The sequence below is a fragment of the Lepisosteus oculatus genome, chromosome 14 (genome assembly GCF_040954835.1).
Source record: "Lepisosteus oculatus isolate fLepOcu1 chromosome 14, fLepOcu1.hap2, whole genome shotgun sequence".
NCBI lineage: Eukaryota > Metazoa > Chordata > Actinopteri > Semionotiformes > Lepisosteidae > Lepisosteus > Lepisosteus oculatus.
Genome location: NC_090709.1, coordinates 47241938 through 47253773, shown reverse-complemented (window position 1 = coordinate 47253773; position 11836 = coordinate 47241938). Strand labels below are relative to the sequence as shown.

Below are 11836 nucleotides of genomic sequence, written 5' to 3'. Positions count from 1 at the left end.
TTTCTGAAATGCTGTGTTACTTTTACGCCAGATGTAATGGGACACACACCTTCCAAAAAGTTCAACTTTTATCTCGTCAGTCCACAGAGTATTTTCCCAAAAGTCTTGGGGGTCATCAAGATGTTTTCTGGCTCATCAGTGGTTTTCGTCTTGGAATTCTGCCATGCAGGCCATTTTTGCCCAGTCTCTTTCTTATGGTGGAGTCATGAACACTGACCTTAACTGAGGCAAGTGAAGCCTGCAGTTCTTTGGATGTTGTTGTGGGGTTTTTTGTGACCTCTTGGATGAGTCTTCGCTGTGCTCTTGGGGTAATTTTGGTCTTTAGAACTGGCTTTATAAACTTTTCCAGACTGATAAATCTCAATCACTTTTTCAGACAGGGCCATGTAGGTTTAATTTTTCCCTTAATAATAAAAACCTTCATTTAAAAACTGCATTTTGTGTTTACTTGTGTTATCTTTGTCTAATATTTCAATTTGTTTGATGATCTAAAACTTTCAGTGTGACAAACATGCAAAAAAATAAGAAATCAGGAAGGGGGCAAACACTTGTTCATACAGCTGGCTCTGTGGTGCAATGGAGAGCGCGTTGGACTTCTAGGCCTTGATAGAATGAAGTCATTCAATGGTTGTGGGTTCGAGTCCTACCAGAGTCATGTATCATTTTTATTGAACCTTTCTAAATCCTCTAGGGATTGGTGTTGATCAAGTCAAATACAGGACTTCTTAAGAGTCCACAGTTGAAAATGAACCAGCAGCCACAAGAAAGAAATTAGCACTGGACTGTGATCACATCACTCCTGTCCTGGAGTCCTTGCACTGGCTTCCTGTCAACTTCAAAATCCTCAAGCTCAGCTATAAGGCTCTCCATGGCTTGGCATCTCAGTACCTGTCTGGGTTATCGCCCTACTCCCCACCTCACAACCTTCGCTCTTCTAATTGTGTTTTCCTATCTGTCCCCCAGTCCATCTGGACTACACTCTATGGGTGACAGGGCCTTCTCCTGTTTTGCCCCAAAGCTCTGGATCTTTATCCCCAAGGATATCAGTCACCTTCTCTAAACTCCTTCAAATCCAGACTCAAAACCCTCTTCTTTAGAAGAGCTTTTAATGCACTATTCTTTACCCCTCTGTTCCTACTGTATTTAATACCACCATCTATTGTCTCCTCTAACTGTGTATTCTCATCCTGCTTATCTTGTGTATTTTTTTAACTTTATTGTTGTCATTCTGTAAAGTGCTTTGAAAAGCCACCTTTAAAAGCGCTATATAATGTAAAGATTATTATTATTAATAATGAACAGTGCATTTAACACTGAGCACATGTGGTCCTTCTTTGCAAAGGATTGCAAAGGTTGGGAATTAGCTTTTCACTCGTGTTGTTGAAGACCGTATCCTGGCTGTGTTGCAGGAAATGTCTGGATGCCATCACCGGATCAAGGAGAGAATCAGGGTTTTGGGAAGTCTTTTTGATGCCTGACACTGTGTGTTTCCTGGTTGTAACGGGTGTCATTCTGGACCTAAACAACAGAGAACACCATTGAAATCGCTGGACTGCCTAGCGGACACTTTGTTGCCTTCTTCTGACCTGTAATTAATGTGATTCTCTGAAAACGTGGCACGTTGTATCTTTGCTATCTTTATGGAGGGTGACCACACTCATAAGGATCATAGATTCGATCACAAGCATCTAAAAACGAGAATGAGAAAATGACATCACGCTATAAGGCTGAATGGCACGAATTCTCCTGTTCCTTCTGCAGCAAATGTGAGTTTTTTTGCTTCTTAACACTGAGATAGTTGGAGATATTTGGCAGCTGTGGGATTCCAACTCAACCCTCAAAGAGACTGGAGCTTTAATCCAGCTCTAAACTAAAAACTGGGTGACTTGTAAGGGCTGGTAGGAGAGGAAAAGAATAAATGCTTCTTTTTTGGTCTTTAGCTACTAAAAGAAAGGAAAAAATATTTGATTATTATTTATTCACCAGTTGTTTTGATCAAATTATTGTAACGAAGTGCCATATTAAGGTATAATATGTACATGAACGTCATGTCTGAGTCGATGATGGCAGCTGAGTATAGCTGGAGGACAGTTCATCATGAGTGGGTAAGCCTGCATAATGAGGGAGAAGAGATCGGCCTCTCTGATGCAGTGTCCAGTGACACTAACCTTCTGTCCTACTGTTCTCTGCTAATGTAGAGGGTGAATGCTTATTTAGGTTAATGTAAGGTTTCATTCTTGTAAAATATTTCCGAGCACTTTTTTTGTTGCTGAAAATTAATCTTGTGCATTTGAATGAATTCCGATATTGTCACCTAATTCTATACATTGTTTCATCAGACTAGAACTTTTATAGGAGCTCAATTGCATTTATGAATTGCATAGTGATAGTATTTCTTTCCGTTTAAATACTTCAGTCAAAAATGTAGAGAAGGTGCTCCTGTTTTCACCATTATAAGAACTGTGATGCACCAGTAATATTTACTCTCACAAAAGTATTGTAATTGTATTGTTCTGTTCTGTAACAATCTTGAGTGACACAAACCTTCTGTTTTACTGCACTACACTTCTCCAGAGGCCAGTTCAGCACACAAGGATCCTCAGTCAAACAAACACTGCAATCGCTTGATAAAAGCCATTCCTCATCCTTTCTCTTAGTATTGGTGCAACTTTTGTATCCAAAGAAGGCGATTTGACAATGAAAGGTGCAATCATCTTAAAGAGAGTCTTCATGAAGGCATGCACAGCTTAAGGCACATGAAGCTGAATCCATGAGCTGATTGACACAAAACAATGTCACTTCACATTATCCGCAAAGCTGTTTTGCTTGTCTGACCACCTCTTCGTACTTTACAGTGAGCGCATATATTTCAGTTTCTTCTTTTGTATTTTCCTTACTATTTTACTGTCCCTTTCCCCCATGTGGAGATGTATCCACTGCCAAAACTGCTGTCTGATTATTTAAATTATCTGTAAAACTGTTACATGACTTCATCTAATTGTAAATTTATAAGACAGTCTGTGAGACATTTGTGAGAGTAACTGAATCCCAGGGCTGGTGTGGAATCACACACAGACAGGTCTTCTGTGTGATCTGAATCCCACTGCCCAGAGCTACAGACTGGTCAAATGGTCACTATTGTAGACACGACCATCGGACCATCGGCTACAAATAATCAATATACTGATCATATTGTCACTACTGGTGTTTATTACATAAATACTATATATAAATAATAAGATAATTCCACACTCATGTGTGTTATAAAACATTTATAAACATTTTGGGAGGCTGACATACAGTAAAGAAAGTAATACTGAAGGGCTGGAAGTCCTGGAAAGCGTTAATAGAACCTTCTTGCTTTCGACCTGGAACAGAGCCCACAACTGCCAGATCAGTGACCCCTGAGCCCAGTTCACAGAGAGGAGAACCAGGGGCTTTTCTATGTCTCTAAGAGGGCTGGGAGGAAGGATAAAAGGGGGAAATGTGACATGAGTCCAGGCTGTTCTGTCTGATATTGTTCATGTAGCAGCACTGATTGTCTGAATATCTTCTGGTTCTGGATTGTGAGGATAGAGAGCAGTACGGAGTTGAGATCCTGTCTGAGTGTGAGTCTGAGCAATGAATCTGACTGAGAAAAGAATAATGATTTTTTATTCTGCCTGAGAATTTTCCTGAGAATTTTTCCTGATAATTTTTCTTCTTTTCCAAGTGGTGTTACATCCCCTTCAGATACTCTACACAGACTGCCAGAGAGAAGAGGAGAGAGAGGTGGACAGATAAGAGCACACACAGCAAGAGACACATACGTCTTGATTTACTTTGAAGCAAGTGTTCATTTCTTTTCAGGAACAAGTTGTTTTTGAACTTCAAGAAATTCATACAACTTCTGAAAGATAAAATACAAATCTTGCTTCTCAGGACAGAAGAAATGCTGCAAAAAAATGCCAGTGATTTGTGAAAAGCAACGGGAATGTGTCCCTCTGCAGCTGTTAAACAAAGGGCTGGTGGGTCAAACGCACTCAGGGACGTGCTTCAGATTGTGATGATGTAAACATAATCTCCGCTAAAAATTGAAGGGGTTTCTTCGCAAACCCTCTTGAATGTTGCAGGAAATCTTCGTGTTTTACTCGTGTGCAACTAAAACAAGTAAACAATTCAGTACCTAAGTCAATGTCCAAGAAAACCATCCTCACGTGTGGAATTTTTCTTTAACTGGCTGTTGGGAGAATTCATTTATACACCCGTTGTATCCTTAGCAAAAATATTTTAAAATTAGAACACAGATTTGTTGGAGAACTTGACAATCCTTGACAATCATTATTAAATGAGCATTATAGAAATGTGCGTTGATATTTTTAATATGTACCTTAATTGTAATATATATATATAATTGCTTTGATATGGATGTTCATTTGAAGGAATTGAGGAAACTATGAAGGATCGCAGAACAACCAAAGATACATTTGGGCATCTGCTATTGGTAAAGATTAACGAATACAGTAAGTGTGAAGCTTGCACATACAAAGAAAAAGATCAGTTTAAATTCACTTCATTAGACTGACGGTGTGTATAGCAATGGATGGTTCCGATACATCGACCTCTGGGTTATGGGCCCAGCACGCTTCTGCTGCGCCACTCTGCTGACAGCTGTCGTAGTGTGATTCAACACAACTGCTCTATCTTTGCTTTCTAAAAGTGCGCCCGAGATGAAAAGTTTCAACGGCAAACACAGACGTCACTTTGAGCACTTGGTCTTTTATAGTACGAATCATCACACGCTGCTCTACATGGGCGTGTCTTCAAGATCGTTGAGAACCAAACCTTCTGCTTTCCGAGGCAACTGATTCTTTCCTTGTTAATTCACAAATCTTCAATGGGAATCAGTGAAACGAAAACCAAACACATGTACACACTCGCGTCCTAGCCTGAAAGAAAAATGATGGAAGCATTTGAGAAATAACAAGAGTAGTCTGAACAGCTCCAGTCTATCAACTGCTCTACAAAGTGATCGCTACTTCCACACCCAGTTTATAACGCTGAAAATGATTCAGGAAGCACAGCAAAGTTCAAAAAGCAGTGGTTGAAAAGCGTCTAGATACATAAAATGACAGTTTCTCAAAAGTAAAATCTTAAGCTTTTAAATATTGTCATCCATATATTTTCGTTTTTCTCTTTTTTACATAACACGCTTTCGAGAAATAGACTGTCTTGTAATGAAGGCTGCATTAGAAAATGTGTGTCTAAATTAAAATCGGGTTTATGACTTCTGCGTTTTTCAGCTTTCTTAGCGCTTGGGTCTCGATTCAGATATTGCAATGAAAGCAACAGAGGAGTAAGTTTTCCTTTTCTAAATCAAAGGTGATCTGCTCACAAGGAAGTATAAAAACTTCAGCGTTTACTTTTTGAAGACCGCAAATTGTCGAAACACTATTGCTTCATAAGCTAATAAGTAAGGTTTCTGAGCACGCATTGTATTACTAATGCTGTTATTAATAAAAAAAAGCTTAAATTCACATAATGGAATTTGGACGGCTCAAAGTAGTCTATTTCATGTACAACTTTACTTGCCCGCTGAGTAGAGTTTAAAGCAACGGCAGCAGAAGTAGCAGTAATAGCAACAACGTGGTTAGAGTGTCATAATACACTCTATGAAATTATTGCGGCTTCAGATCGTTTTGTTCTGTTGAAGCTGCCTACAGGGTCTGAATTGTTGACATTGGCTGTGATCTTTTTTCAGGTTTCATGAAATTCTTCACATATTTGAAATATTTAATTCGGGTTCGCCTAATACACGGTGCAAACCGTACCTACAGCAGAATGCTGTGGCACATGAAGCCGTTTTGTTTATCGGTTGTAAGGATTTAGGAGCGTACTACAAATCGAGCAAGCGAAAAGAAAGTTAAACAGGAGTCACTTTTTGGATTGCTAATTCATTGTGCTCTGCTCGTCTAGGTTCAAATCCTATCCTTGTCATGGTTAAGGCCTGAGACGTGTGTGTTTTTTCTAAACGGTGTTTGCATTTGTTTCCTCCTGTAAACTCAGGATTTTTTTTCCTTGGTGGCAACAATACGCTTCTGTAAATGGTAGACTCTGCTTTCAAATTAGCTGCACCAGGCATTCGGATACAGAAAAACACAGGGATTTAAAATTCAGGAATATGAATGGCCAATTGCTTACAGCTAGGGTTTTTACGTTTTCTTATTTAGCGATTTGTGTATCAATCTTTTAACAATTCATTAAAATGCTAACAATATGTAAAATCAAAACAACAGCACCGTTAAATGCTGGGGAGACAGGTATTTTTTTTTTTCCATCAGATGCCAATCTCTAATGCTGTGTGTGAGAGCTTACGTACCTTTCCTTTTCTCACATTTTCTGACAACTATTCCAAAGGAGCACCCTGTCAGCTCCTAATACTTTTTAAAAGTCTGCCTGCATGTTTGATTATTGTCGTTTTATTTAGAAAAAGTTCAATATTGATCATAACTAAAGAAAATTAGGATCACGAATAAAAAAAGGGCTGAAGATGCGAGTCGCTCTTGAATCAGAGCTGGGCGACACGGGCTTCTGTTCTGATATGATTGTACGAGAAGCAGGAGGAATCTCTTCTCTCCTATGGAGCATGAGCTGAATCAGGAGTGAGACATTTCGTATGCTCGTGCATATGTTAACACATGACCTACATCGTAAAACTAAATTAAAAACTAACATTAAGTTGTCAAAGACATTCATTTATATACAAACAAGAGACAGACATAGTAATGATTCTACATTAACTTGTCCTGCACTGATCAGACTAATTGAAATGTATGAAAGCCCGTTTCCGCCAGGGAGTTACAAAACAACGCGCTATGGTATCGCAGAATTCCGACTAAGTAACTCAGAATTGCGACTTAGTAACTCACAACTCCGACTTTATATCTCACATTTGCAACTTCGAAATAGCCCATATTTCATTGTCTGTCCTTTTGTTATTGTAACGGATTCGGGTTCTAGCTAGCAAGACCTGGGTTTGAGCCAATAGAGTGAGGCACGAAGTAGGGTGGGAGCGGCGAGGGCACAAGCCCTAGAACCCGAATTCGTTACAATAACAAAAGGTCAGACAATGAAATATGGGCTTTTCGAAGTCGCAAATGTGAGAGATAAAGTCAAAATTCTGAGTTTTTAGGTCGCAATTCTATGATTCTAAGTCACAATTCTGAGATACCATAGTGCGTTTTTTTTACTCCCTGGCGGAAACGGGCTTCCATAGGTTCTCAGTGCTGCGAAGCAAAAGCAATCTCTGGAAAATCAGACAAATTATTATCAGATCATGTCAAAAGCTGATCAGTATTTCTTTACTGGGAAGCAAAGAAATGCTTGTATTACACATTTTAATATGACATGCAATTACACATGAAAAATAGTAAAATTATTTTCATTGCGGTACGTGTTGATAGAACAGCCCCCTCGATAAAAGAAAGTGTGGACGGACGTGTCGCATGTTCCGTACTCTGTCTGACAGCGAGTTTAACACACTTTCCACGGAAATTAGAAACTAATTGAACAATAAATTAATCTGAGCAAATTTTACACGTGTGGGTGATTTAATTCTGTCGAAATTGCGTGGAACTCCTCCGCTGAGGTCAGATACACACGGGAAAATGTTCAGGCGGCTTCACGGAGTCCCGCCTCAGACTGAAATCAGGTTCTAATTAGACGCTGAGAACAATCCGGATCTCTGTATGTAATTGATTGTGTTGATTGTGTGACCAGGTGTGCGGTAACAGGTCCTGCCAGTATAAAAACCTAGTCACCGCGTTCACACTTTATGCTTTCTTGCTTCAACACAGTTTTGTGGTTTACTTATTTTACTCCTGTAGCAATTGAGCGGGACGTTAATTTGGCGATGCGCTCGTTTCTCTTTATGCTGTGCCTGTGCACAGGGGCCGGGCTCCCCGCACTGGTTTCCGCCGGGCCGGCTGGCTGGGACTCTCGGGAATTGGCGCTCCAGGCCGACCTCCCGGCTCCTGAAGACGCAGCCCAGTTGGAGGATTTGAACCTGGCAGATGCGCCCTCCGAAGACCTGTCTGCAAGCGAGAACGACTCGCAGTCCTTGGCTCCCGACTTTCGCCGCCTTCCCGTGTCCAGAGACGCGTACTCGCCCTACTTCGACAAGGAGAAGATGAAGCCCGAAGCCGGCAGCCGCCCCTTACCCGCCTACATCAAGAGCGTCCTGTTTCCTCCCCAGCGAGGGCGGCAGCCGGCTCGCCCGGCCATCGGGGGCACCTGAGGAGTGGCTGTGTGGTGCGACTCCAGCAGGCTGTACGTGAGGGTCAGTCGGCTCCTGTTCGGCTTCAGCTGTCAGCCATCGGAGGTGACCTTGGGCAACTGCAGCGTCAGCCGAACCACACGCAGTTACTTCTACTTCATCTACGGGCTTCACGAGTGCGGCACTGAGCGATCGGTAAGCGGGTCTTCATCTACAGGCAGTGTATCGATGTGAGCTGTAGGGCCAGTATCCGGGTTGCCTTTCCTGGGAATATCCCTTCCTCTGTGACCCTGCAGGTTGTCCAGGGCCGCCTGGTGTACTCCAACACTCTCCGCTATGCCCCGCCCTCCTCCAGTGCACCTGTGCATCGCTTCATTCCCTTCTCTGTGCCGGTCAAGTGCTCCTACAACAGGTAGGCAGGGCTCTGCTGCTGAGAAGCCACTAGGAAAGTGTCCAGATGCCCCTCATCCCCTCTGTTCTGCAGGTTCCACTACTCCTACAAGGTTGGCTATGTCCCCACGTGGGCCAGGAGAAGGACCTTCTTCAAGGACCTGAAGAACAAACACAGCTTTGTGCTGCTCAGCACCAACTGTAAGCTCCTTGAGTGAGTGGCTCCTCCTGCCTGCAGGGGGTGCTGTGTGCAGGTGTAATGCTGCCTCTCTCTCTCCAGCCCGCTGGGTCCGGCTCTCTCCTAAGGATGAGTACTTCCTGGGTCAGCCCATGTACTTCCAGGCCACTGCCTACTTTGCCACAGCAGAGCAGAGGCTGTACATCCACTCGTGTTATGTAACGGAGAAACCAGACCAGCACTCCCAGCCCCGTTTCCCTGTGATCGACAACTTGGGGTACAGCCACTTCTGGGAGGGGAGGTGGGCAGGAGCCCTGAGAGCCTGCAGGGGTTCATCCTTGTCCTTGTCCCCAGGTGCATGGTGGACAGCAAGGCAGATGGCTGCCTGTCCAGGTTTGTCCCCTCCAAGCAGAAGGATGTGCTCCGCTTCACAATTGATGCCTTCCTCTTCCAGAAGAAGCTGTCCAGGAAGGTACTGCTCTCAAAGGCTGCTCGGCCTTCTTGCTCTACTGATCCATGGTCTGCTTTCACATCCATGATCTAGATGTGAACCAGACTGTGGCAGCTGTAGTGCCTAGAGCTGCCAGCTTGCCTTCACTGATGGCAGAAGGTCCTTCTCTGTCCCTCTATTGGCCTTGATCCCTTAATGCTGTGACCTTCCCTCTTGCAGCATGAAGTGACTGAGCTGTACATGCACTGTGGCTCCTGCTAAAGCAACACCAGGGACCAAGTCCTGCACCTACAACAGGGAGGCTAAGAGGTACTTCTGCAAGGAGCCTGCTGAGGGTGCTCTGGGACATGTCAGGTTTAGGCCTCACCTGTCCTCCTCCTCTCCTCCAGGTGGGAGGAGCTGTATGGTGACCATGAGGCCTGTGCCTGCTGTGAGTCCAGGTGTGCTGGCAGTCGGAATGAAGGTGGGTCTGGTTCTCTATCCCTTGTGGATGCATCTCTGCCCAAGAGACAACCATGCTTGGACAACTGAGGAATGATCCCGTGCTGGACAAAGGGACTGTTTAGATGAGTAGCATCACTGTGGGTCTCTGGGTATAGCGGATCCCTCACTCCTGGGTGTTGCTTGTCCACAGGTACCAGGAGCCTGGTGACCAGTAGTCGGGTGGCTGTGGCACCAGTAGAAGCTCCTCTGGATGTGGGAGCTGACTGGACTGAGGATGAGGAAGGAGACCCTCGGAGCTCCAGTGAAGATGCTGAGAGCACCAGTGAGGATGTGGAGGGAGCAGAGGACTTTGGAGATGTTGGCCAGTGGACAGGTAGGGTCTGGCAGGAGGAGCTCCTGTAGGGGTGGTGTCCTGCAGTTCAGCTGGATTGTTCTCCTTCCTCCCCAGGTGCCTGAATGAAGGCTCCAGCCTGGCCCTTGTGACTCTCCTGCCTCCACTTGCCTTGAAATGGCAACATTTCAATAAAGCTGTGAAAGACCCTTCTGCCTGCCCTTGTTTCTTTATGGTTTATAGGTTTGAATGGGGTGGAGGAATTCAAGGGAAGTATTTGTGGGGGTTCCCCTTTCAAGAATGCTTCCCGTATTGCTGCCAATGAGGACTGAAAATGGCTGGAGTAATAAAGCGTTGTAGTGGGGGAAGATGGCCGCACTATTCCTTGGGCAGGGCATTGTGACTTTTTTTTTTTTTTACTGTGGGAGAGACAGAGGTGTTCAATATACTGGAAATCCTCCTGTTTCCGAGATGGGTAGTGCTTATGGAGTGTGAGTTGCTACTGTAGTGCCCAGTAAGAGTGAGATCTGGTGTCCTATTCTAGGCTGCACAAACTGACTAAAAGAAACGCAAGGAAAGAATTGTCACCAGGGGCTTGGTGTAAAGTAGGCCTTCCCATCCTTAGCAGAGGAACAATACTGGTGCACAAACATCAGTGAATAATTGTGCAGTTAGAATCTCTGAGGTCTTGTCTTATGGGTGTTGGTTTCACAGTAGTGGTATTGGACAGTCATGAGAAGTATTAGGATTGAGACTGGAGATCCCAGTACTTGACTAGGAAGACAGGTGTTTACAACCACCTCTACCAGCAGCACAGACTGTGTAGATTGAGACTGAATGCTTACTACACAAAGCCTCTCCCCTGTTTCAGTGTCCCAGTCATGAATAACAAGTGAATCCTAGTCTTCCTTTGTGACTACCTATAACTTGCACAAATCCTGCTGGCCCACTAACAGTTAATCTTTAGCCCTACTGCACTGCCCTATTAAAGCTTCAATGATTTAGGATAAACTATTTTATATAATGGTTCCAAAGGTGGCTTTGCAAAGCACTTGAAACAATTACAATAAGAATACACAGGATAAAACAATTCCAATAGACAGAGGAGACCATGGATGGTGGTACTAAGGAAAGTAGAAGCAGAGGGGTAAAGAATGGAACCAGTTCAGTAAAGGCTCTTCTACAGAACAAGGTGTTGAGTCTGAATTTGAAGGAGTTTAGGGAAGGTGACTCTGCTATCCTTGGGCAGAGCGTGGGGGCATAACAGGAGAAGGCCCTGTCACCCATACAGTGTAGACGGGCTTGGGGGACAGTTAGGAGACCAGAATTAGAAGAGCGAAGGTTATGAAGTGGAGAGTAGGGTGATAATAGATTAAACTGCAACTGAAATGTGAAGGCACGTTCTAGAGTTTATGCAAGAAAGGGTAATGTTAGGCTTTTATGGGACGGGGGTAATGGCAGCACTTTTGAGGACTGTTGGTACAACAGCAGTGCTCAAGGATTCATTTCTAATACTGAGGACAATGGGTTATATACCCATCGTTATTACCAAAGGCTCAGAGACCTTTTGCTATATAAAAAGACTTCTTTCCACCACTAATTTATTCAGGTTTGGTTCATTTGGGTTTTATCAGTTAAACATTTAATGTTGTATGTCAGTTTGTTGATGCCTGTATATCACAGTGATCTGCACACACACCTTTGACTAAATATAGGCTGCCAAACCTCTCCAGCAAACTTCTGTATCACGGTAGGTACACAAGAAGTTTATTTGTAATAACAGGGTTG

At 43.5% G+C, this 11836-nt stretch overlaps 1 protein-coding gene, 1 long non-coding RNA gene and 1 other non-coding gene across 3 annotated transcripts; all 3 read left to right on the top strand.

The window, feature by feature from the left end:
• Nucleotides 1–562: 562 nt before the first annotated feature.
• Nucleotides 563–655, top strand: trnar-ucu (transfer RNA arginine (anticodon UCU)). The gene is made up of 2 exons: nucleotides 563–599; nucleotides 620–655. It is a non-coding gene; the product is annotated as a tRNA-Arg (tRNA).
• Nucleotides 656–7772: 7117 nt separating this feature from the next.
• On the top strand, nucleotides 7773–8839 carry LOC138242999 (uncharacterized). Its single transcript, XR_011191867.1, has 3 exons — nucleotides 7773–8449; nucleotides 8551–8666; nucleotides 8739–8839. It is a non-coding gene; the product is annotated as an uncharacterized lncRNA (long non-coding RNA).
• A 55-nt stretch (nucleotides 8840–8894) lies between these two features.
• Nucleotides 8895–10257, top strand: LOC138242995 (zona pellucida sperm-binding protein 3-like). Its single transcript, XM_069198500.1, has 6 exons — nucleotides 8895–9099; nucleotides 9177–9294; nucleotides 9493–9582; nucleotides 9663–9736; nucleotides 9908–10090; nucleotides 10166–10257. The coding sequence occupies exons 1-3, from the start codon at nucleotides 8975–8977 to the stop codon at nucleotides 9532–9534; spliced, it is 285 nt and encodes a 94-aa protein (XP_069054601.1). The 5' UTR covers nucleotides 8895–8974; the 3' UTR covers nucleotides 9535–9582; nucleotides 9663–9736; nucleotides 9908–10090; nucleotides 10166–10257.
• Nucleotides 10258–11836: the final 1579 nt, after the last annotated feature.